The sequence below is a fragment of the Danio rerio genome, chromosome 5 (assembly GCF_052040795.2).
Source record: "Danio rerio strain M-AB ecotype USA chromosome 5, GRCz13ab, whole genome shotgun sequence".
Classification (NCBI taxonomy): domain Eukaryota; kingdom Metazoa; phylum Chordata; class Actinopteri; order Cypriniformes; family Danionidae; genus Danio; species Danio rerio.
In genome coordinates, this window is record NC_141025.1 from 79,760,001 (window position 1) to 79,786,602 (window position 26,602).

A 26,602-nucleotide genomic window follows, 5' to 3' on the forward strand; every position below is an offset into this window, starting at 1 on the left:
CAATACTGTTCAAGAGAATCATGATGCTTCCACATCCACTTAATTTGGATAAAGATGGACGAACTTCAGATTTTTAAAGATGCAGGCTATAAAGAAAAGCTCTAATGGGGTGGAAAAAACAAACGATTCATCAATGAATCACGATTCTTTGCTCTAAGAATCGATTCAGAATCTTCAAACTGATTCTTTATTCAATTTAAAAACTGTTTTAGATTATTTATTGAACATTTTAGATGTAAAACTTTCAATTGAGATATTGACAGTGCGGGCGTGAGCTACAAACAGAACAATAATACACTTCAACAGGGGCGTTAATGCTGCAGAATTCACTGAACTTGCACATTTACATCATACCATCAGAATCTTATTGATCTTGGTCTGCGATGCGGAAGTGATCTAATTCATGTGATTATTTTAGACCTTCTGATTCAGTTTCCTATGGGAGAAATGACTAGGAATATTAATAAACAGCACAAAACAGCCAAACTGCTCGCTCTGCACACAAGTGTGTTCATGGGTATACATGAAAAGTAGAATAATATAATAAGAAACTTGCAAAGATGCAACATCAAGCAGCAGAAGCAGCCTTTTCTGACATCTAAAACTCAACAGAAGTGAATGAGAGCAGAAGTCTGGAGCCAAAAAGATTGTAATGGCTGCGTCCGCTCGTACATCAACAATAAGCTCAATAGCAGGCCATGCCTATAACGAATCATTTTGGAATTGAATCGTGACTCCCTGAACTGAATCACTGGTGCACTGATGTTGACTCACGTTCCCGGCGAGGGCGTCCTGCAGTTTGGAGACGGGGTTGGAGACGGGCACGGCTGCAGATCCTGCAGGAAGGCTGAAGTCTGAATCTTTCGCACTGACGCCGAACTCGATGGGCGGCACAGGAATGACGTTTTCCACGTGAATATCCACGCCGTTAACGGGAGTGATGGAACCCTCCAGACGCTCCAGACCCTCTGAGCCTTTCCGGTTCTTCAGCGAGCGCTCGTTCCCGATCGGACCAGGCTTGTGCTCTTTACTCTGCTCCGGTCCCGCATCTGAATCCTGCAGGACAGAGCAGAGGGATGGTGAAGGGGTCATTCACACAAAAAATGAACATTTGCTTAATACACTCTGCTTCCTTTACATTTAAATACACCTCTTCTTAATTAAAGAGACCGTTCAGCAGAACATTACTCATATTTACTCTCCTTCAAGTGGCTCCAAACCTTTATAAGTTTCTTTCTTCTGTCGAACACACAAGAGGATTATTTTAAAGCAAGATGAAAACCTGAAACCACTGACTTCCAAAGTAGGAACAAAAATACAATGGGAGTCAATGGTTACAGGTTTCCAACATTCTTCAAAATATCTTCCTTAGCGTTCAACAGAAGAAAGAAACATAAACAGGTTTGGAATGGGTAAATGGAGGCTAAATGATGACAGCATTTTCACAAGAGTTCTGGTGCTGTACCTCTGAGTTGGGTTCGCTCCCCGTGTAGGAAACCTGTTTAGTCCAGGAATCACCTCCTGACGACTGCACAGTCAGAGCTTCAGGAGGAAAACACACACTTGAGTATTAATAGATGATAAAGCGTGTAACATCATCATCAATCACCAGTTCAGTTCCTAAACTCAAGAACCCGTGACAGAACCCTGACGCACTCCTGACATTGAGGATGCATCAGATGAATATTTGAGCTCGGAACTCGCTCTAGAACTCCCAGAAGCCATTGCAGCTAAATGAAGGAGATGGGAAGCACAGCATTTTACACACCTATTAATTAATAATTCAGAAATATAATGTCAGGAGTTACCCTACATGCAACAATGCTGAAACATTAACAAAGCTATAAATACATTAACGGTCTTTATTTGCTGAAATTCATATTAACATATTGCCTTAGTAATGCTTTTGTGCACACACACACACACACACACACACACACATATATATATAAATAATAAAAAATAAAAATAAATAAAATATATAGAAATGTTTAAAAATAAATAAATATATGAAGAGTTTAGATGTAAAAACCTCTAAATGCCGCTTGATATTTTCGTCTAAAATTAGCTTTTTTATCCAAATCGTATGTGTACGCTGAGAAATGTTAATTTTATAATGACAAAATAGTTTTTATCATTGCCTTAAAAGTAAAAATAACTCAAACATAAGAGGCTGAGAAAAATGCTCATTTTAGGAGACAGTTTCAGATGGCATTTAGAGGTTTTTGCATCTAAACTCTTCATATTTATATATTTATATATATATATTTATATATATATATATATATATATATATATATATATATATATATATATATATATATATATATATATATATGTATGTATGTATGCATGTATGTTGTATGAATGCTGCGACATTTAAATGATTTCTGTTAAAATGCATGTGACCATCAGGAAGAACGCAGCATCTCATTTCTCTCAGCATGCGTTGTGTGTTCTCACAGTCTTCTGAGGTAACTCCAGTAATAAGGACTGATAGAGTTCATCAGTATTCATCCATATTTAGCAGGTGTGTGTGTGTGTGTGTGTTTTACCTGTGCTGTTGGTCTCCCAGATCTCAGTTCCCAGGTTGTTTGCGGTGAGCGTCTCCTCCGGCTGCTCCATGGACATGCTGCCCTGCTTCTTGGCAAACCGCGGAGGCATCTTTGAAGCAATTGTTCTGCTCTTTACTGAACTCTACAGATGCACAAACAAATATGAGACGGCAAAAAAACAGGGTGAAATAATACTGGAAAAACATGCAATGTTGCTGTTGAGTGTACTATTTCTATTAGCCATGCTTGTAAATTATTTTCTATGACAGCCAATAGCAGAACAGCAACCACTAAGGGGCGGAGCTAAAGGTAGTAATTTTGCGATATGTCGTGCAGCCGTAGTCTGGAAATACTAGTACAATAGCAGAAGCAATAATCTTTTGGATGCATTCTGAATATTAGATGTGTCTTAAAGAGACAGTTCACCCCAAAACAATACAAATTAAATTGAGTTTCTGTTAGATTTTCTGAAGAATGCTGGAAAAAATAAACTGCATATTCTGCTCCTACTATGAGTGTCAATGGCTGTTTTCTACCAGCATTCTTCAAAGTATCTTCTTTTGTGTTCAACAGTGTTATCTTAGAGCACTTAAGTGTTAGTAAATGTTACTGTGTGTATGTAAAATGTTCGGGATGACCTACCGGAGGGCCCTGGTCCTTCCTCCTGCGCTCGTCCTCCTGCGGACGGCGCTGCTTTTTAGACAGAGAATCCTGGAAAACCTCTGGACTGGGAACCGACGCTCCAGAGTCGCTCTCAACTGTGGAGAAACACAAATCATCATTTAAAAATAGCACTGAATATAATCTCTGACACCGGTGTGCTGTCAGACATTGTGAATGGAAAGAGCGCACAGCTTCTGGCTTACTCGAGTAAGTGTTGAGGTCGTACTGGGACAGCGGTTCAGTCATGTCCGCCTTCATGTTTCTGGGCTTCAACTCTTTCTCTATGATCTTCCCTGTGGGCTCAGGCGTGCTGCGGTCTTCGTTCTGCTCCACACCGTACACCGACGCAGAGCTCAGACCGCTGACAGACTCTTCTGGAGATCTGTAGAGAAGAAGCGAAAGGGTTAGTTCACGCAAAGGTCAAGATTCTGCTGTTAATCTGAGAGCTTTGATCATCAGAAATCAAACCTAGTGCATGTTGTTAGATACCATTAAAGCATTGCTGTTTAAGGCAATCACTTGACGCCACACTTAATCAACAGCTCTGCTTTAATGAAGATCTAGAGCTCATGCTATAAAGCGGCGCACCGTTTGCTGCCGGACGCGACTCCATTCTGCCAGCTGTCGTTTCTGGATCCTGCATCTGCCGGACGGCCCATCTTGCTGTTCTCCATCACAGACACGTCATTCTTGCGGTTCTGTCGGTCCAGCGGCCGCTGGCTGGAAAAGCTGCGTTTGGAGAGTTCTCTCTTCTCAGATCCCGGATCTCCGAGAGCCGCGTCTGTCAGCGGATCCCCGTGCGGCCCTCGCTTCTCCCGCCAGTCACCAAAATCACTGTTTTCTGAACCTGTTTCCCAGTCCTCACCCTGACTCTGAGCCGTCATCTCCTGTGACTGAAGCATGCAGACAGTCAATAATAGTGATGATGAACATGCACAGACATGCAGATATTCAATAACCTAATATATGGTGATAACTAACATGCACACACACACACACAAGTGCTGATATCCATGCAGTAATAATGAACATGCACACAACCTCCTAGGGCTTGAGTATCCACATATGTGGACAGCACGTTTTAGCTCTTAAGTGGCTGTAAATATTACTTTAAATGTTTTATATTTAGTTACAGACATGCAGTGTCATCCTGCAACTGTTTTGCAGCATATGAAATGTCCCAAACACTATTTTAAACTGTCCCAAATGGGGAAAAATGTTGTTTTTACTCTCTGATAGTCAAAGCAAGGTCAAAAAAATGTCTATGTTAAATATGCATAAAAAAATTCAGGAGAAAGTGTTTTAAGTAAAACGGGACCACGAGTCCACATATATGGACATCATCTTTATCTAAAAGTACATCATATCAAAAGATTTTTATTCTAATTAGGTTCCAGTAAGCCAAAATAGCAAAGAAAAATAAAAAATGCATGTAAAAAACACCTTGGACCTTAAGAGGATATCCAATAACTCAGTTTAGTGATAACAAATATGCACAGACACACGCAGATATTCAATATACTGTGATATTCATGCACAAACACATGCAGATATTCAATATACTGTGATATTCATGCACAAACATATGCAGATATTTAATATACTGTGTTATGCACGCACAAACACATGCAGATATTTAATATACTGTGATATTCATGCACAAACACATGCAGATATTTAATATACTGTGTTATGCACGCACAAACACATGCAGATATTTAATATACTGTGATATTCATGCACAAACACATGCAGATATTTAATATACTGTGTTATGCACGCACAAACACATGCAGATATTTAATATACTGTGTTATGCACGCACAAACACATGCAGATATTTAATATACTGTGATATTCATGCACAAACACATGCAGATATTCAGTATTGTCATAATAATGAACGTGCACAATATTGTGAGCACTTTAAAATACTGTGACATCTTATTTTAATGTTTACTCTATTTTATTTTTTAAATTATTTTGAGTGCTTTTTAAGAATACTCAAACTATTTGCAAACATAACAGCAGCGGTCTGCGTGTAAACTTGGAAACAAACACTTGTGATTGGCTCATGAGATCAGCCTGATCAATCGAGTTGTGAAATGTGATTATCAGCTGATAGCGATATCTGGCCAATTAATCAGAGGATCCCTATAGTCTATATCAGGGCTGCCCAAACTCGGTCCTGGAGAGCCGGTGCCCTGCATATTTTAGCTCCAACCCCAATTAAACACACCAGAACCAGCTAATCAAGCTCTTACTAGGTATACTAGAAAGCTCCAGGCAGATGTGTTGGAGGAAGTTAGAGCTAAATAAATCCTCCAGGACCGAGTTTGGACACCCCTGGTCTATATTATAATAATCTGGCCACCATGATAAAAACTAACAAATAAGTCACAACAAGAACATCTACATCTGTCACAGCCGTACCTGCGAGCGTCCTCCAGGGTAGTGATTCTGCCAGTGCTCCTCCACACCCTTCGCTCTGCTCGGCCACTGATTGGGAAACTCTCCGTTTACGTAGTCATCATTACTCCAGGCTCCCGCTCCGTCCCGCTCCTGACGCAGACGGCGGAACCGTGGAGGTTTATCCTGCCGTGGTGGACGCCTTCTCCTCAGCGGACGATTATCCGGATTATCATCAACATAATATCCTCCATCACGATCCTCCACGCCGTTCTCCGCAAACGTGCCCGTGAATTTAGCAGGATACTTCAGCGGCTCGGTGCGCTTCGAATAAGAGTCCGCAACGAAATTATAGCCGTTCTCCTGACTGGAGGAACTCCCGAATTGCGTTCCTCTTCCTCTCCACGTTGAAATATCTCTCATTCCGGTGAATCCGCGATTATACGCGGCATTGAGGCGCGGCGGGAACGAACGCCCGAACACTCTAGATTTGGGTTTCTCGCTTTGATCGTCAGTGTAGACTTTATTGGATCTCCAGGATTCCCTGTCGGCTTTTTTAACCTCTCCTGACACTTCTCCGCCGTTCTCCGACACTTTCTGCCGAGGACGTTTGGGCTGCTCTTCGTACTCGGAGGTTTCGCTGTGCGTTTCGCTGACGTTTCGTCTGCGCGGTTTTCCCCTCTGCAGATCGTCCCCTCTAAACTCTCGGTTTCCGCGTCCTCGTGTGAGTCTCTGAGCGCCCGTGTTGTTGTTGTTATTATTGTACGCTCCTCTATTAGTGTCGCTGCGTCCTCCACGAGCTCCGCCTCCGCGAGAATTAAACTCCCGAAAGCCACGCCCCCGTCCTCGACCGCGTGCTCCAGCGAACGCCTGCTCCTCATCAATGAAGATCCAGTTGTTGCGCCTCGGAGCGGTCGGATCTCTGCTGTCGGAGCAGTCGGATTGGGATTTCTCCCAGCAGCTCTCCTTGTGGAGCTCTTCAGATAACGCGCTGGTTTTCTCCATCTTCAGAGCGTCTGCTTGTTTGTCTTCGACGCTGCTGGAGTGTCTGTTTGAAACGTGCGGAGCGTCTTTCTTCAGGTCGTACACATTGGTGATCACCTCCTTCTCCAGCCTGTAGGGGGCAGAGTTTGACATTCAATAAATCGTAATAATAAATATATTGATATCATGAGCACTTTATAATGCTGTGAACAATATTACAACATACAACATAGGGACAAATTAAACAGTCTATCGTTAGTATAACGATATCACAAAATACACTGCTTACGCGAAGGATTTTTCATAATTTATTCGAGTGCATCATTGAACGCTTAAATTTAAGCGTATACTCTGAAATGTCCTCATTCATGTTTGATTATAATTGTAGAAATCTACTATGAATATTAATAAAATATAATAAATCAACAAAAATAATCGCTAAATACAATACAAACGATTGCAGCTCTGCGGTTTGAGTATTGTGCTTATGAAAAAGTATTACTATAAAACAATAATAATATGAAATAAATGATAGAGCGTAATATGAAACGGTTTATCTTGTCCATATGATATATATCATTATATTGCACACAGCCCTATTTTACAGGGTGTTAACTATTTTTATATAATAAGGCTCCAATAGTTAGCATTAAAATCCCCATTAAAACTGCTTTTATTAATCTTAGCTGATGTTAATTTCTTATTTAATGCATGATAACGCGTTTAAAACAAAGTTGTAATCTGATTATGTCACAATTGCTTAATTAAATGCAATAACACTAACAATACACAATATATTTTTTGTAATTATACAAATTCTGGCAGACTGTGTCAATACCGTGATAATACTGTATATCATGATAAAAGCTTAAGCTATTAAATCGCAACAAGGCAAGGCAAGTTTATTAATATAGCACATTTCATACACAGTGGCAATTAGTAGTGTTTTACATAAACAGGAATAAAAAAGACAAGTTTAGGAAAAATAAAAAGCAAATAATAACAGTAATTAAAAACAGATTAAATGTGTTAAACAGGTTATAAAAGAGTGAAGGAACAGATGTGTGAGCCACAGCACAGGGCTCTTTCAGTAAAGGCTCAGCTACAGATGTGTGTTCAGTCCTGATGTGAATGAGCCTAATGTTGGAGCACATCTGATCATTTCTGGAGGCTGATTCCAGCAGCAGGGGGCACTGTTAGCAGCTGAAGGCCCATTCACCCTGCTCTGACTGAACTCTTGGAGTTTCTAGTGTATATGATCCTGATGATCTGACTGATCTGTTAGGTGTGTGTTCAGTCAGCATATCTGTAATGTATTGAGCTGCTAGGCTATTCAGTGATGTATAGAGCAGTAATAATACTGTAAACTCTATTCTGAACGTAACGGAGTCAGTGTAGAGACCTGAGGACAGCTGTGATGTGCGCTGATTTCCCCTTTCTGGTCAGAATCCTGTTCTGGATAACCTGCAACTGTCTTGACTGTGTGTTTGGGAAGGCCAGTGACAGTAATCCACCCTGCTGCTGATAAAAGCATCACCGAGTCGTCACTGGAGACACAGCATCTGACTCCTGCAGTGTGTGTGAGATGATAGTATGCTGATTTACTGACTGCTCTGATATGACTGTTGAAACTCAGATCTGACTGCAGAGTCACACCAAGATTCTTGACCTTATTATTTGCTGTTTGACCTTTAGAGCCAAGGTACGCATTCACCTTGAGAAGCTCATCTCTGTTCCCAAACGCAATGGCTTCAGTTTTCTCTTTGTTTAACTGAAGACAGTTTTGGCACATCCAACTGTTAATTTCATCAGTGCATTGGCAGAGGGTGTCAGTGGGGCTGTAGTCATTAGGTAGATCTGAGTGTCATCAGCATAGCTGTGGTAGGAGATTTGGCTCTCTCTCATTATTTGGCTCAGAGGGAGCATGTAAAGGTTGAACAGCAGGAGGTGCCAGAATAGAGCCTTGAGGGACTCCACATGTCATGGGTGTCCACCTCGACCTATGGTCACCTATACTGACATGGTAACCTCTACCTTCAAGATAAGATCTGAACCATTTAAATCCATCATCATAAGCGTACCTGTAGGGGACCGGCTTCTCCTCGGGCTCCGCTTTGGGCTTCTCATTCTCTTTATCCTCCACCTGCAGGAAGAGAGAGTTTATTTCCATATATTCTCTGAGTATTTCATGGCAAAAACAGATAACGCTTAAACAAGCTGTAAATAACCTATTCTATACTAAACAAAAGTGTTTAATATTACTATAATATAAAAACTGAATAAATACATATATTTACACACATTTGTACAAAAGCGGTAAATATATGAGCCTTTAAAAGTCTCTCCTGATATAAATAAATGTCTATAAAATATTAAATATTGCCATTATTGACAATGTTTGTTTGTTGTAATCATTGGGAAAAGCTCAAGAGAAAAACTTGAATTGAACAACTGCACTATTGACATTTGGATCGCACCTTCAGAGGCTTGAGCACAGGTTTTTTGATGGGTCCGGTTCTGCGCAGGGTTCTGCCGCTGGTCTCGGAGGGCTGACTGATGCTGCTGCTGCTGCTGGAGCCGTGATCGGACCACTGCGTCTGACCGCTGCTCTCCTTCCGCACGTCTCGCCTCCAGAAATCAGACTCGTAGCTTTTCTCCTTGCTGTCGTAGGGCTCCTCTTTCTGGTGTTGAGCATCATCGTGAGTCCTGCTGAGCATCATGGGTTCTCGCTGGGACCCGTCCGACACTCTGCCCTGCCGGAAACCTAAGGGACACCCAAGGAGACTTCAGTAAACCAAAACTGAAAATATACTGAAAATAATAATTAGAAAAATTAATAAACAATAGTTTCCATAATTAATAAGCACTAATTGTCTGTGGGGTTAAGTCTGAACTGTGGCTGTTTAGAGAAACACCAGTAGATGGCGCCTTTACAACCAACAACCACACCAAGTTTATTGTGGTAAACGAAAACTATTGGTCAAAATAATGTGCTTTTGGAATTAAAAAAAAAATTAACTAAGCAGAGTCACTAAAAAACTAGCTAAAAATAATAATTGGAAAGATAAATAAGTAATAAGTTTTTTAGTAATAAGCACTCATTCTGTGGTGTAAAATCTAAACTGCGACAGTTAAGGGAAACACCAGTAGATGGCGCCTTTACAACCAAACAGAGGTTATTTTAGTAAACGAAAACTATTGGTCAAAGTCCGTTTTGTAATTGAAATAAAAGAAATTACAAGTGAAAAATAAAACTAAACTAACGATAATCACTGAAAAACAAAATGTAAAAATAAACAGTAAAATAAACGAATAAATAATAGTTTTCATAATTAACAAGCACAAATTCTCTGTGGTGGTAAGTCTGAAATGTGGTTGTTTAGGGAAACCACAGTAGCTGGCGCCCTTACAGACAAACCAAGGTTACTTCAGTAATGAAAACTATCGGTCAAAATAACTTTCTTTATTAAAAATAAAATGAACAAATGACAAATGAAAACAAACTAACAGTTTTCAAAATTAAGCACTCCATGGTATAAAATCTGACCTTCGACAATTTAGAGAATCACCAGTAGATGGCGCCTTTACAACCAAACCATGGTTATTTTAATATAGTAAACAAAAACTTTCGGTCAAAAATTTTCAAAACAATGAAACTAATAAAAGTCACTAAAAAACAAACTGAAACAAAATAATAATTTGACAAATTAAATTATAGTTTAGAATTAATAAGCACTAATTCTCTGTGGTGGTAAATCTGAGCTGCGGCTGTTTAGAGAAACACCAGTAGATGGCGCCTTTACAAGAAAACCAAGATTATTGTAGTTAACAAAAACAAACTATTGGTCAAAAATAGTTTCGTTAATTAAAATAAAATCAATCTATCACAAATGAAAGACAAACTAAATGAAAATAAAAACAAACTGAAAATCAAAATGTAATTAAATAAATAGTAAAAAAAACAGTTTTCATAACTAATATGCAGTATTACTGTGGTGGTAAATCTGACTGCTGGCTGTTCAGTGAAACACTAGTAGATGTCGCTTTTTACAACCAAACCAAGATTATTTTAATAAATGAAAACTACTGGTCAAAATCATTTTCGTTAACTGAAATAACAACAAAAATAAAAAATTTAAACTAAACTAACAATAATCACTAATAAACAAACTGAAATACAATTTGTAAAAATTGGTGCCGTCAAAACAATTAAATTGCATCCAAATAAAAACATCAATACAATATATTTGTGCATTGTGTATATAAATGTAATATGTGTGTGTGCGCATTATATATATATATATATATATATATATATATCTTTAGTATTAAAGTGTTTAGTGTATTTGCTGAAATAATAACAGAAAAACTCCAGGATCGGTGTCATCAAGACATAAAGGAAAACACTAGTGCGAGACTGATAACGGCAGCCAGAGGAGAGAATCAAGTCAGATTTACTGTCCTGCCCCCCATACACACTTCACTACACACACCTCACACAATGTGTTGTTGTAATTTGCTGCAAAGTTGATATAAAGCGTATTTAAATGCATATAAATGCGAATAAAATAAAGGATTTAAGATGCTGCTGATCTCGTGACAAGGGTCCAGTATGTAAATACATTCTCTTATCCTGGATAAAACCTGCACTAGTTGAAAGAAAATAATAATAAAGCAAAGCTCTAACCCTGGTGTGTTGTTTCCTCGGCTGGGCTGTCCGTGCGCTCGTGTCTGTGCTCTTCATAAGAGTCGTGTCTGGATGTGGATCTGTCGCTCCTGTCGTCCGCTGGAGCCCTCTCCCCGTTCTCATGCGTCCGCTGATACGGCGGGGTGAAACTGCGCGCTGAGGAGTAGCTGTCCTGGTTCCACACTTGATAGGGCTCGGTGGACGGCGCTCTCCTCTCCTGATGCATGCTGGGGTGGCAGCCTTCATCCGAGGTGGAGCCAGGACTGTTCAGGTGATCCGGCTGAATTACAGGCTTCACCAAACCTGACAAACACATTAGAATGATGCGAGCGGAGTAACCCAGTGGATTAGCCTCACTGTGAAACTTTAACCCTTCACACAGGCCTGTGCTCAAGAGTTTCTGGCTTCCATATGGAGTAAAACAGCAGATCATAGTGTGTGTGTGTGTGTGTGTCTACTGTGTTGTGAGGGGCTTATTCCAGTTTGAACAGAACACAAGGGTTAAATAATAACTAGTCTGCATGTCTGTAGTGTACCTGATGAGTGGACTCCAGGAGGGTAGTAGTCCACAGGAGAGCAGCCCTGTGCCAGCCGGGGGTCCATGTATGGTGGCATCATCATCCAGCGTGGGTCGAAGCCCAGCACATGAGGAGGGTAGAAGCCCCGCTGCGGGTGAGCAGAGCTGGGCTGAGCTGGGTGAGCCGACTGCTGCCACGACGCCAGCTTATACACCTGCTCCTGGACCAAGACAACACACATCAGACACCCTACAGCAGGGGTTTCCAAACTCTGGGTGATATACGGTGGGGGGGGCTGATTATTTTGGCCATAACTGATAACATCAAACTATAGTCTGTTTAATCTTCACTGATATATTGTATAATAATAATAATAATAATTATTATTATTATTATTATTATTATGAATTAATATTAATAATATTAATTATTAGTATTACTTAATTAATATTAATTAATAATATTAATTAATCAATATAATTTTATGTCTCCACATGACCACAGTGTACCCGGAAACTCTGAAAGTCCTCAGCCTGGCCAGAAACCTTTGGTTTCAGTCGCTTAATGTTGTGTTTTTGTGTTAACAAACACCCAAAGCGCTCAGAGATAAATGCATGTGTGTGTGCTGGGTATAAAGCGGTGAACGCTGACCTGCTGCTGCTTCTGGAAGCGTGGCGGCACAGGCTTCTGATGTCGGCTGTACTCCGGCACAGGAGACGTGGACTCGCCACCATCATCATCCTCATCATCATTATTGTGGAAGTTACAGCCTTCATCTTTATAATCCTGACTGGAGGCTGACTCCGCTGGCGTGTCCGTCACTTCTGTACACAAGCACATTCAGTCAGTCCTCACTCTGCTTCTGACATCTATATTGTGGTACAGTCTGACATTTTGACGAGGTGCACACTGGGATGATGATTACGGGATTGTATTTTTGGTTTGATGTGCTGTTTTAAATTAAAAACTAGTGGACCGATGAGATTGATGAGCTTTTTTTTGACATGCATGTAAGTGCTTCTTTTATCTCTACTTGGAAACCTCTTTAAATCAATTGCAGAATAAAGAGTGAGTGTGGAGCGGTGCACCTTTGGAGCCGTACTGCCAGCCATCCTGCTGGGGTTTTGCGGATCTGCGAGCGGGAGACTGCGCCAGCTCCTTGCCGTCTGCTTCTCCAGAGCGAGCAGGTTTCTCCGTTTTGCCAAACTTCTCATCCAGTTTCTTGAGTTTCTCAGCGCAGGCCGCCAGTCTCTCCTCTCGAGCCCTGCGCTCCTCCTCCTCGCGGCGCCGACGGGCTCGCTCCACCGCCGAGACGTCTGCTGAGACGAACTTCCCTCGAGGAGGAGCCGACCGCTGGGGCTCATCCTGCTCCTCTGCAGACTCACAGTTCACACTGGCCTTCTGCTGAACACACACACAACACGACTTTAACCCTTTCACACATATGCTGCAAGTACTTAAATAGTTGTTTATGGTGAACATTATTAAGGTCGCTTCTCTTTACTGTTCCCATAGCGTGATCATACGCTGGAAAAGGTTCATTTACATATCTATTTTGTCCGTTTTGCCTATTATAACTAAATGATATCCTAAATCCAGGTATCATTTATGCATTAAAGTATACTTTAAACAATAATAAAGCCACATATTGAGTTTAATGATCTTTAATTTGGACGTTTTAACCCTTAAATGAAACACTAAGTTTGTTTTTGAACTGTAAAACTTCTCTGAACATCCAAAACAGAAGCAAAACAGCAGCAGGTCAGATTTAACACCACAGAATATCTTACAAGCTGCAAAACATTTCATTTTTGCTCATTATTTTCTTATATAACTCAGTATTTTAGCGACTGTTGTTAGTTTTTATTTATCTTCAGTTAATGAAAATGTGTTTGGCTGATAGTTTCAGTCTTGGCTCACCTGTGGTTCTGCAGGGAAGCGTGTGCTGGTCTTCCTGGAGGCCGGAGGCTCCTGCTGGCGTAAATACGGCTCGTCTTCGGGCTCCTGGGGGAACGCTCCGTCTCCTGAACTCTGAGAGGAATGCTGGCCCTGAAGATGGTGATGGTGATGGTGATGATGATCCCAGTCGTCCCTGAAACACACACACACCAAAACATGCTGTGAAGTGCACACAGAAACTCTTATACTTACACACACTCTTACTTATGTTTACGTACACAGTTACACACACACATGCTTGCTTACACACTTATTTAATGCCATATCAACAGCATTGGCTGTATTCATGGCAGCATTAGTAAATAAATATTCAGTTGATAATTTACCATCATAACAGTTTCATAACAAACATGTTAATAACAGAACCAAGATAACAACCACACTAACACAAAGACAAAGAGATCTATCAATCTGATCCCTGATGAATATAGTCAATTCTCCTGGACACAGACAGAAGCACAGCCAATCTCACCAGATCTTGCTCTTCTCCCGCGGGCCGTGATCTTCCTCATCATCACTGAACTTCAGTTTCTCACTGTAATCCACTTCCTCATGGAGACCTGAACAACACACACACACACACACACACACACACACACACACACACACACACACACACACACACACACATTACACTAGATTAAGCAGTTCCAAAGACAAAACTGCAACTAATCCAACAATTACGATGGATGGATGGATGGATGGATGGATGGATGGATGGAGGGATGGATGGATGGAGGGATGGATGGATGAAGGGATGGATGGATGAAGGGATGGATGGATGAAGGGATGGATGAATGGATGGATGGATGGATGAAGGGATGGAGGGATGAAGGGATGGGTGGATGAAGGGATGGGTGGATGGATGGATGAAGGGATGGAGGGATGGATGAATGGATGGATGGAGGGATGGATGGGTGGATGGATGAAGGGATGGAGGGATGAAGGGATGGATGGGTGGATGGATGAAGGGATGGATGGATGTAGGGATGGAGGGATGGATGGATGGATGGATGGGATGGATGGATGGATGAAGGGATGGATGGATGAAGGGATGGATGGAGGGATGAATGGATGGATGGATGAAGGGATGGATGGAGGAAGGGATGGATGGATGGATGAAGGGATGGATGGATGGATGGAGGAAGGGATGGATGGATGGAGGAAGGGATGGATGGATGAAGGGATGGATGGATGGATGGATGTAGTTGAACAGTTGGATTTTCTCACCTGCCCAGCCGTCCTCGCAGTCATTATCCAGCTCATCCAGGTCCTTCAGGTCGTCGGGGTTGATGATGGCAGGACGAGGCGCTCGGTCACCAGGTCGCCGGATGGGGCGAGATGAGGGTCGTGGGGGGGCTCTGGGGAAACGGGGCTCTCTTCGTACATCACCGCTGAAACACACACACATTTACAGATGAGGACATGGAGCTCTCCTCAAACAGCATGTAGGACTCCCACTACAACGAGCAAATCCTTAGACTAAACAAAAGCTGCAAATGAACTTCAACTGTTGGTGTTGTACAATAATGATGTTCTCATGTCACACTCAGAGTCCTAATAAGCAGTGAACCAAACTTGGTACACTTACTAGCACCCAAATTAATGCACACAACCTTGATTGAGACACATTAAATGACTTCAACCAGGGATGTCCAAATTCAGTCCTAGAGAGTTTAGTTTCAATCCTAATCAAACACACCTGAGCCAGCTAATCAAGCTCTCACTAGATGAACTAGAAACCTCCAGACAGACGTGTTGAAGCAATTAGGAGCTAAACTCAGCAGGACACCGGCCCTCCAGGACTGAGTTTGGACACCACAAACCAACCGAACACAAAACTCCCTCACTTTAAGAGTCTGGAAGTGACCAGCACAACACTCACTTGACGGGCTCCGGCGCAGGGAACGGCGGTCTGAAGATCGGTCTGGAGTCGAATCGTACAGGAGCCACGACAGCGGCAGGGCCGTCAGAGGAGCCCGGGGCCTCACGCGTCTCTTTAGGACACATCTGAGACACACAGACCAACATCACTTTACAATAACACACACACACACACTCACTCACTCCAGTACAGGACCAATATTGATTTCCTCTTATATTGATTAATAACTGATGATGGACATACAGGTCTCATGTTGGTGTCTGCTTATATATATACAGCATTTATTAATGTAGACGGATAGACAGGTGGATAGACAGAGAGATAGAAAGATGAACAGATTCATTTTTGTCTTCGATGCATCTATAGATGGACAGATCCAACATTTATTTTCACTGACTGAACGCTTTCATTTGGTCTAATCACACACAAATAAAAGTTAAAGAAGCTTAGACTCACGAAGGCGGGCAGCATGTCGTGGTAGGTGGTGGTGGTGTGGTGCTGGTACTGCAGAGCGGGTGGAGCGGCTCTGCGGGTCAGGGGTGGAGCGGGACGCAGCGATGGCTCCTTCACTTCAGAGGACGGAGCAGCGGCGGCGGCAGTGGAGGAAGAGGAAGCGGCGGGGGAAGCGGAGGAGGAAGTGGAGGTGGAAGTGGAGGGTGGAGGAGGAAGTGGAGCCTCCACTGAGCCGCTGCTCTTGGTGTCGGTGTCGCCGGGAGGAGCAGAGGACAGAGATGGAGGCTGCAGATTCCTCCCTCCACCCTCCCTCCAGCTCGACACGTCTGCACACACACACACACACACACACACACACACACACACACACACACACACACACACACACACACACACACACAGACACAGACACACACACACACACACACACACACACATACATTAAAACACTGAAGACAGCAAACTGAAGCTACAGAGAAACAAGTGAAGGTCAACCCAGGCTTATGGACATGTACCCCTGTACACATTTCTGGAGAGCGTTAAATATGCGCCAGGAGCTATGTTCTTTCGCAGTTTGTTTTCGTGAATACACCAGAGGGCGATGTGTACGCTTTTTCAGATCTCAAATTTCTAATGAGAGAGCGATTCGCAGCCACTGACTGACTGACAGATAAAGCAACCATCCAATCCCTCCGCACACCACTGCCCTAAAACCAATAGATAGTCTTAAAAAGCAATTCAGAACAAGAAAATTCATCACGGTCACCTGATTTTTACCAGGTGTTCAGATTTTACCACATTCTCACCCTGTTATTTAATTGTTTATCTTTGTTTTGGCTTCTGTATTCATCTTGCTTGCTTTCTAGAACTGTTTTTCAAGAGACTTAAACCCCATCGTCATGATCAACTCCTCCCTGCGTCTCAAATCCGCTGACATACATGGCGAGCTACAGGGCAAACTGGTATAAGCGGGAAAGCTGTCCATATGGAGGCAAGCGGTCAACTGGCAGCGTCAAAACGAACATATATCACCCCAAAGCATTTGTTTTAAAGACTAGATGCAGCCATACACACCTCTGACTACATCATTCACCGTCTCCAAAAATGTGGACAGGGCTACGCTTTCAGAATGAGCCAGTGTTGGACAAAACCCCACATAAAAAAAGGCACCCCAGTGGGCCGTGGAGGTATTGCAGGGGGTGCCAGCAGTTGTTATTACTAAAACATTGTTAATGTATGTAAAAATATTTACAATTCATAATTTGCGAAATTAAACCACACATTTTTATTATGCATTCATTTTTTAAATGATTCAAATGGCCAAATGCTTTAACTCAAGCCGCCTTTGCACTGCACAAGACATTTGGACATGACTGTCGGAATACGCCCCCTTGTGGCAGCTGCACAGTATTTTCAGTGTTGTCGTGCACCACAGGGGAGAAGCTGATTCTCACGGTGTCTGAAATAAAGGAGGGCAAAAGCAAGAGCCTTTATTCTCTGCGCGTTTACATGGTTTAATAGATGAATGAATACTAGAAACTCATAGACCGCTAAAATATTGGAGGGAATGTGGAGACGACATAAAAAAATATATATATATATTTTATTACTTTCTTTCTCACATTTATGAACAGAAAAGTTTTTTTAATATAGACTTTTTATAATTAAAAAAATAACCAAGTAAACTCCTATATTGTTAATACATCATATCCGGCCGGCCGGTCGCGTACGGTTTAGTCGCAGGAGTTTATATATTTCAACAGATCCGCAGCTCAATTTGGATCTGAATTTTACGCATACGTAGATGATCGGAGCTCCCGGACTGCTCTCCATTGGAAATGAATGACTTCCGGTCTGTCGCTTGTCGTGTGCAGTGGAAAGGAGGCTTTAAAAAAGGAGATATTGTTATTGAGTATTCCGATAAGGCTATTTCTTACAATATAACATTTCCATAGAAAATGTTCACTTTTATTAGCTATTTTTTTAATTATTTATCATTCTTTTATTTTATTAATTTGATATAAAAATAAACAGGATAGACAAGATCTAATTCATTCTAACTCAGAGTAAACAGCCATGTAAAGGTGCAAACATTCAGTCTTTAAAACACAGATATTCGGACTCTGATTGGCTGTTGTCATTTTCCTGCCATTAGTGTTTATTTTCAGCTTTGGGTTCAGCTCCAGCCAATAGCAGAACAGAAACTACTTTGAAGGCGGGGTTAAAGTTAACAAGATCTGATTGGTCAAATTTAGATAAACAACCAATGCATAAATTAAAGGCAATTAATCACATGTCTGTGATGCGTGTCTGTGAATGCATGGTAACCTCTGATTTGGCCCACCATCCTATCTGAGAAGAGAGTGATGGAGATGGTTTAGTGTCATTTAAAATTTAAAATGACAACCTTTAGTCTGCTTGTTTTAATTGTAAAGCCACAAAAAAAAAGCGAATTGAAATGAAATGTTTCAATTTAAATGCTGTAATTTAGTTTATAATGTGCATACTGTCACCCGACAGATAGAGGACAGTGTAGAGACTTTGGTGAGCAAATCAAGGCAAAGGCAGACTCTGCTTGACTAGTGTATTCAGTGTATTTATGTTTTATTGCAATAAGTTATAATTAAATAATTTCTATTTATTTTGAAATATTCTGAAATAAATAAGGGAAATTACCCACAGCAACTTTAATGTAAAATAGTTTGGTATATTTATCTTCACCCCACGGCTCTCAATGTTATTTGGTTTTTTGCCCTTCATATGAAAATCTTTGGGCATCCCTGGTATGAAAGATTTACTATCATCATGATAACTTTGCATTTGTGCTTTGACTGAACGAAGCTCTCAGGGTGTGGAACGAGTAATTAATGACCGAATCTTCATTTTTGGGTCTTTAATCGTAACGTCGGCGTGTAGAGCCGGACTCACTCTGCGGGCGGAGGCTTGGTCCGGGCCCATACGACGGATCGAAGACGCTTCTTTCCTTGCCAACTTTGTCCTGTTCTCCTGCTGCCTTCAGCGTCGGAAAATCCTCGTGAGAGAAGGGCTGCAGTCGGCTTGAGACCTTTAAACCTGAAACACAATCACACACATTTGAGTTTTGTTTATTTATTGGCATTCAGCAACTTATGCATATTTCATGTAAAAATAATGGTGAAAACGTGACATAATAATAACTTCAGAATTCAGTAAGAGATGATCCAAACAGAAATAATTACATTACAACATGTTCAGTTCAACAGATAACACAAACACCACAGATCAAATAGCATTTATATTTATTATATATTATTAGCATTACAAATTATACTCCAAGTTGTTGCTGAAATATTATTTTTTTACAGTATAAGCATTTCAATGCATATTGTACTGTGTATGTGTAAAACTAAGAGCTGTGAATAGTAATAATAATGCCATCAAAATAAAGTGTTTCTCATGATTTACTTTATCATCACAATATTGAGCCGAGCTAAAAAATTACTTTAAAATATATATTAAAAATCATAGCAAAAATGTTCATATATCAATATATAATTATGGTTATACTGTATTTTGTTTATAGTACTAGTCAAGTTTAGACACATGAATAGGTAAGTGTCCTTTTGACTGAAACTGTACTCTGCATATGAAGAATATCGGCCGATATACATCGATATCGGTACTTATTTAGTCTGATATCGGTATCTGAAATAAAATTGGTCATGCTCTAATATTAATATAACACACATGCACAGTCTTGACATGCTGAATCATTGAATATCTGCATATTATCCGCAGAGAGAGCTGAAAATCATTACCATCTTGATCGACTGCCTTTCCATTGAGCTGTGCCCATTGCTTTGGTCCACCTGTACTTGTGCTCTGCAGGAACAGAAAACACACACACTCGTGATTATAACCTTTACTCATACACTACACACACACACACACACACACGTGATTATGACCTTTACTCATGTACAACACACACGCCGTACCTCCGGGCTGGTTATTGGCATGGGCTTCTGAAGATTGGACACAGATTTCTGTAAAGCCAGCGGCGGCTGCGGCTCCGGCAGCTGTGCTGATGATGCAACGGAACTGCAGGAGGAAACACACACACACACACACACACACTCTGATCAGCCAATCAGATGACAGATTCAATGCATATCAATAAATGCATCAGCTCACATCCAGAAATAGAGCTGGGTATTTAGAGAACAAAGTAAAATAAAGAGTACGAGTGTTTCTAAAAGTGCAGCTATGTTTAGCATCTCCAATATTAACTTATTCTTTTTATAAACAAACTTAAATAGATAATAATGCAATAATAATGCAAGTTCTCAAATATTAATAATAATAATAATAATAATAATAATAGTGTTTGTATGAGTATTTAGGTAGAGTTTTGTTTGGAAAATATGAACTTAAAGACACCAGCTATGTGTATTTTAGTAGATTAATGATGTGTTGACTCGGTTACTGTGAGATTTCAGTCAATATTTCAGCACTTTTTAAAACCATAACATGATGAAGAGCATAATATTGTATTAGATACGCCATGCAGAGTCTGCTTCGAGGTTAGCATCTGCAGCTAAAGCACACACTGCTGGAAAATGTCACCCGAGTATAATATTATGAATATTTTGGGTGCGCCGTCCCTTTAAATCATAGCATTTAAGACTGAATATTTGCTGTGACATTGAAACAGATCCACTTTATCTGTATGATAACTGCAGCAGTAATAACATCCTCATAATCTCCAAACACACAGGACCGACACTGTCACATGAGCATCTCTCCTTTTGCACACAAGCCTTTAATATATGCAGATCTGCACGACACAATCAGTGTGACCTACAGATGCACCTGCTGTAAACACACACACACACACACACACACCTCAATCTGTCCTTCAGTTCACACTCAGAGCTGCAGTGCAGTTTATATCTTAGTTTCTCTCTGTAAATAAGGCTGCCATTACACCTGTACGTCTTAAAGATCATGACACTTCACAATTCTCAATAGCAAAGCAGAACGGCACTAACAAACAACACAACAGTATTCAAATATACACATATTACGAAGTATATAAATATGGTCACTGTATGTATTAAAGATGACCTTTCTGTCGAGAGCAGAGAGTGAGTTTGTCTTTTATTATTCGTTTATTAATAATAAGCTCAGCTGACAGCAGGAATAAAGCGCACTGTCCCTTTAAGAGCTGCACGGATGCAGTACACTGATGCACATGCATGTTCATCCCTAACTCTTACTGTTTAATCATCGCATGACAAGAAAAACTGATCACGTCACATGATTCTACATGTAATTGAGCTGAAGAAGAAGGAGGGATTTAATCAAAGTCCCTTTCAAAAAAGTCTGTTCACTCGGCGGCCATATTTGTAACGCCCTCGGGGAGCACATGCCCACCCAAAATCCTTTATAAATGAACGGGCAACTCCTGAAATCTCCAAATCTGCTTGCTGAACTCTGGACTGAATTACATATTACAAATCAACAAGGCGTCACAGTGGCTCAGTGGTCAGCACTGTGGCCTCATAGCCAGAAGGTCTTTGGTTTGAGTCTCGGCTGGGTCAGTGTGTGTTTCTGTGTGGAGTTTGCATGTTCTCCCCGTGTTGGCGTGGGTTTCCTCCGGGTGCTCCGGTTACAGTACAAACACACGTGCTACAGGGGAACTGATTAACTACACTGGCCGTAGCGTATAAGTGTGAATGTGTGTATGGGTGTTTCCCAGTACTGGGTTGCAGCTGGAAGGGCATCCGCTGTGTAAAACATATGCTGAAATAGTTGGCGGTTCATTCTATTCCTGGCAGAAGATCCGTGCTCATGATAACGCTACACTGTGCGCTGGATATGAATGAGAAGTGTCTGACCTCTTTGGATCGGGTTGATCCTGCTTGTTTGCCCATCCTGTACCGTCTTTGGGCACGATAATCACGTTGGGATCGTTTCCTTTACTCTCAGACTTCAGACTCGGCAGGTGAGCGGGAGGAGGCATTCGCCGGGCTGCGGCCACTTTACCAAGACTCTGTAAGCCATGACGTGCAACAACTGCAGGACGAGAGGGGGAAACATCATACACACTAGGCCTGCATGACATTAGACAAATCTCACATTGAGATATTTAGCAGTTCAACAATACATTTTGCAATACAGAATTGAAAATTGGTAATGAATTGTTCACAGTGTTTCCTCTAATATTTGTTCTTCTGGAGAAAGTCTTATTTGTTTTATTTCAGCTAGAATAAAAGCAGTTCTTAATTGTTTTAAACCCATTTTAAGCTCAATATTATTAGCCCCCTTAATCAATATTAGTTTCTGATTGTCTCCAGAACAAACCACTGTTATACAATGACTTGCCTAATTACCCTAACTTTACCCTAATTACCCTAGTGAAGCCTTTACATGTCACTGTAAGCTGAACACTAGTGTCCTGAAGAAGATCTAGTCTAATATGATGTGCTGTCATCATGACAAAGATAAGAGAAATCAGTTATTAGAGATGAGTTATGAACACTATTATGATTAGAAATGTGAGAAAAAATATCAACTTTAAATATAAACAATCACCAGATGATTTAAATAGCTTGATTTGCAAATAATCTATTAATCTATATTGATTTTGGCGATTCAGTGGAGGAGCGAATCATGCATCAAATGTAATAAATTGCAAGCACAGATAAACAGAGCAAATATAAAAGTGAAATAAACAGTGCTTCACAGTTTCAGGGCAATCAAATCACATTTAGACACAGAAATAAAAAAAAAATTATCAAATACAAAATACAGCAAAGACTTCACCATTTAAATAATTGAGAATTATTGTCTAATTAAGATACAAATGGGAAAATTGCTTGCGCTTGAATGCTTTAAACTCTCTTTTGGCTTAAAAAAAACCCTTGCAATTAATAAACTATCACTCCGTCATGATTAAACTCAGCAGTAACTCCACAAATCTCATGTATGTGGAACTGTGGCTATATATCCTCAATATAATATATACAATCCTAAACTACATAATCTCAATCTAACATGGCAGATCCTGTGATGTGATTACTGCAGATGCACATATTGGGATATGGTTGCTGAAACTATATATTGTGCAGCCCTAATACACAACACTCACACATTCATTTTGAGTGGACGCCCCCGGGGTGATGTTTAAGGACAATAAGAGGTTCCACAAATCGTTATAAATTTACATTTGTGCCTGAAGCAATTCAGTTACATAATAAATGCAAGCAATCGGTGGATTATTATTTATAATTATTAGTTATTATTATTTATTATTGAATTTTTCCCCCTCAGTTTTTTGTTTGTGTACTTGATGTTAAGTGTTGGTGTTTATTGTGTTAAGTGTGTCATTCTTGTAATATGTGAAGCACCACCATGTCAGAATGAATTGCCCCAAGAGGATTAATAAACTAAACTATATTTACAGTATTAATACTTGGCAGCACGTTTGAGCTGTGCTCCATGCTTCAAGAATCAAATGTATGGAAGTATACAATTGCAAACTGTATTGTCAACATGAATGCACAAGTTGTGACACAATTCAAATGCAACTGCAAATCCCAAAATTTGATGTAACATGCATCATTTGAAGAATGTGCGGATTATCTTAATGCAAATAACACATCAGCCACTTTCACACAGTAATACCAAGAACATTCAGCAGTGAACTCAAATGTGCAGATCTGCAGAAATTAGTCTGACAATGTGTAAAATAAATAAATTAGGTAAAAAAAAAGATGTTTGAATGATTGAAATGATATGGTGGTGGTGTGGAGAGACCCCCCCTCATGATTGTGAAGCGCTTTGGGTGTATGGCCATACACAATAAATGCGCTATATAAATACACATTACATTACATAAACAAGTATGCTTCTGCTGTATTATGTTTGTTTATTTATGTATATAATCATTAATTACTACCATCTATCTAATATTACTATCTTTTAAAGTGTATTGTTTTTTTTAGATTATGTTTTATATTCTTATTCAGTAAGATGTTTGAATGATTGTAGAAGCTCTTGCTGTTGCAGGACAACACAACATGGAAAACATTACAAATATTTTCTGTTTAAATAAATATGAATTATTAAAGATGTGTGCTTGGTGATCAGCTCCTGAACGTATAATTCTGCCAACACCTGAGGAGAACTGTCTGCACGCAACACTCGTGAACGGCAGGTTAACATCTCCAATATGGCCAGAAATTAAAGATGACAGATTTGTTGATGGTGTGACGAGATGATTGACAGGGCTTGTAACTAAGCAACAGAATAATCCCTTTGATGAGAGGGTAGCTTTTCCCCAAGCTTGCACACTCTTCTGTTACACACTCGTATGTGTGCACTTTCTACACAAAAATAGACACTACACGTGTAATAGGACACAGTATGTGTCGTGTGTGTGTGGGATGTCAAAGTGTCGAGGCTCACCTGTGGTTTTCTGAGTTTCTATTGACTTCCCCTTGTACTTGTCAAATAGGCTGAGTGATGAATACTTGCTTTTCCCATCCTTGGACTTGGTAATTTGCCCCAAACGATCGGACATTGCGATGTAATGTCATCGAGTATGGAAATTTTTCTTTGCACCTCTTCCTCAGTACCGTCAGATTCTGCGGAGAAAAGTATAATAACGTGAGGAGACAAACCTACCTTTCCTGAACACATCCACACACAAACACACACTAGAGCTGAACGATATTGAAAGAATGAGATATTGCAATATTTACCCAAGAACAATAAAATATTGCAATATGAATACAGTTTCAGCACATGCTTGAACAGCTCTATTTGACACTTTTCTGAGGAGTCTAACAGTATTCAGGGACAGAAATGTAATTTTCTGGTGCAGATATGTTGAAGATCTTAGATCAAGTCAAATATTGCTTTGTTTTGACCTACAGGAGAAATAGCAATCCATTAAAACAAGCAAGATTATCTGCCAATGCGGTGAGTAAAATAATCGCATTTTGGCTGTAAAGTGTAGAAATTTGGACTAGAAACAAGATAAATCCTATCTATTTTGTATAAGAGCAATTCCATGCAAATGTCAACCTTTCCATGAGAAAATTAAGTTTTCACCAAAATACGGAAACAGTTTCTTGTATTTTACAGTACTTTAGACACTCAAAAATGCATCTGTCAGTGTTTTTAAACTATTCTATTAGATTTACCAAAGTCACACAAGTGGCAATTTCACATCAGTCACATCCATAACGGAGAGATGTCACATCCATAACCACACTTTTCCTCATAAATGTGGAAATATTGAATAAAATAAAAGCAAACATTTTAGTTTCATAGAGAGCCACCTTACATCCTTTAGATTAGCATCGTTTCTTTTGGGTTGTGCAGATTAATTCACAGAATTTCTACAAAGTATGTTGTATTGTGCAAACCTGTAGACTTTGTCGCATCCATAACACTTGTTTTCCTCATTTAAAGTACATAACATGTTTAAAGATTGATATTATTCTGCCCCCTTAACTCTTTTGTTCTGGAAAATATGAACAAAAGTTTAATAAAATGTTTACGGACACTTTCTGTGCAAATGTATGTTTTGAGTTTTTACTGCAAATGTCACGTCCATAACGCTGGAATTGCTCATAAATAATTTAAATGCAATGAAATATTTGTTACACCTACAAACATCATAATATTTTGTGTCCAAATGTTCTAAACGCTCTTGAAATGCTCAGTCACAGGCCTTACAAACACACGCAACTGATAAAACACAGGCTAATGATGAGACTAATGCGGATATTACAATATCGATACTGAAACAATATAAAGTATAGGCATGAGCTGGTAATAGATTCTAACAGTATAATAACCTCGGATAAAAGTATCACTGTTTCCCGGTATTGTGATTACTGCTCTAAAATATATTCTTTTTAAGTGTCTGGGTAAAAACTAGTTTTTTTATTTATATTGTGTTTTTATAACACAATTTATTTTATTTATTTATATTTGAGCAGTAAACATGTCAGGCTGAATAATTCAAATCAATTTTTGACTTCTGCGGTCTTCAATAATTGCAAACACACAGGTTTCTTTACAATTTAAAACTGCATTTTAGGATATCTTTTCCGATACTATCGTCCTTTAATAAAAAGAAAACATAAATAAAAAATGTCACACATATAGGAATGGTGTAGCAGAATATTTTGGTGGTTTTAAAACCTTGAGTTTTCCAAACCGCGGTATTCACCTTATTCTTTGCCAATGAGCGGGCGCTGCCATTTAAATCTTTTTGGCTCGAGACTTCGGTTCTCATTCACTTCCATTCATTTTTAGACGTTAAAAGCATTTTTGCACCTGCAATTAGAACTAAACCGGACAGAAGAAATGTGAAACTAACTTCAGTAAAGCTGCTGACTATATGAATATCCTTAAAAAAAGCCCAGGCAGAGAATTCATTGTTTACTCCATGATGATGAAGACTTTAAACACTATTTTACAGCGGCCTCCA

At 40.0% G+C, this 26,602-nt stretch overlaps 2 protein-coding genes across 16 annotated transcripts in view; one reads left to right on the forward strand and one right to left on the reverse strand.

Moving 5' to 3' along the window:
- Positions 1-26,602, forward strand: part of fabp1a (fatty acid binding protein 1a, liver) — a 102,772-nt gene that overhangs the window by 24,823 nt on the left and 51,347 nt on the right. The window lies entirely within an intron of this gene.
- The window catches only part of prrc2b (proline-rich coiled-coil 2B), a 43,409-nt gene that overhangs the window by 14,990 nt on the left and 1,817 nt on the right, over positions 1-26,602 (reverse strand). For 2 of the 15 annotated variants that reach the window (XM_087254680.1, XM_087254684.1), the window contains exons 2-24: positions 24,565-24,743; positions 21,993-22,170; positions 20,091-20,193; positions 19,911-19,974; positions 19,042-19,185; positions 16,117-16,439; positions 15,661-15,785; positions 15,006-15,169; positions 14,248-14,335; positions 13,737-13,908; positions 12,905-13,217; positions 12,468-12,637; positions 11,835-12,036; positions 11,299-11,601; positions 9,089-9,375; positions 8,693-8,754; positions 5,652-6,741; positions 3,807-4,111; positions 3,422-3,600; positions 3,198-3,313; positions 2,556-2,697; positions 1,466-1,542; positions 775-1,056 (exon numbers count right to left, since the gene is read on the reverse strand). In XM_087254680.1, the coding sequence (XP_087110806.1) occupies positions 775-1,056; positions 1,466-1,542; positions 2,556-2,697; positions 3,198-3,313; positions 3,422-3,600; positions 3,807-4,111; positions 5,652-6,741; positions 8,693-8,754; positions 9,089-9,375; positions 11,299-11,601; positions 11,835-12,036; positions 12,468-12,637; positions 12,905-13,217; positions 13,737-13,908; positions 14,248-14,335; positions 15,006-15,169; positions 15,661-15,785; positions 16,117-16,439; positions 19,042-19,185; positions 19,911-19,974; positions 20,091-20,193; positions 21,993-22,170; positions 24,565-24,679 (5,004 nt within the window). In that variant the 5' untranslated portion in view covers positions 24,680-24,743. Of the gene's footprint in view, positions 1-774; positions 1,057-1,465; positions 1,543-2,555; positions 2,698-3,197; positions 3,314-3,421; positions 3,601-3,806; positions 4,112-4,387; positions 5,423-5,560; positions 6,742-8,692; positions 8,755-9,088; positions 9,376-11,298; positions 11,602-11,834; positions 12,037-12,467; positions 12,641-12,904; positions 13,221-13,736; positions 13,909-14,247; positions 14,336-15,005; positions 15,170-15,660; positions 15,786-16,116; positions 16,440-19,041; positions 19,186-19,910; positions 19,975-20,090; positions 20,194-21,992; positions 22,171-24,564; positions 24,745-26,602 lie in introns of those variants that run through there. The other 13 variants (XM_087254678.1, XM_087254682.1, XM_087254679.1 and 10 more) reach the window with 10 other exon arrangements.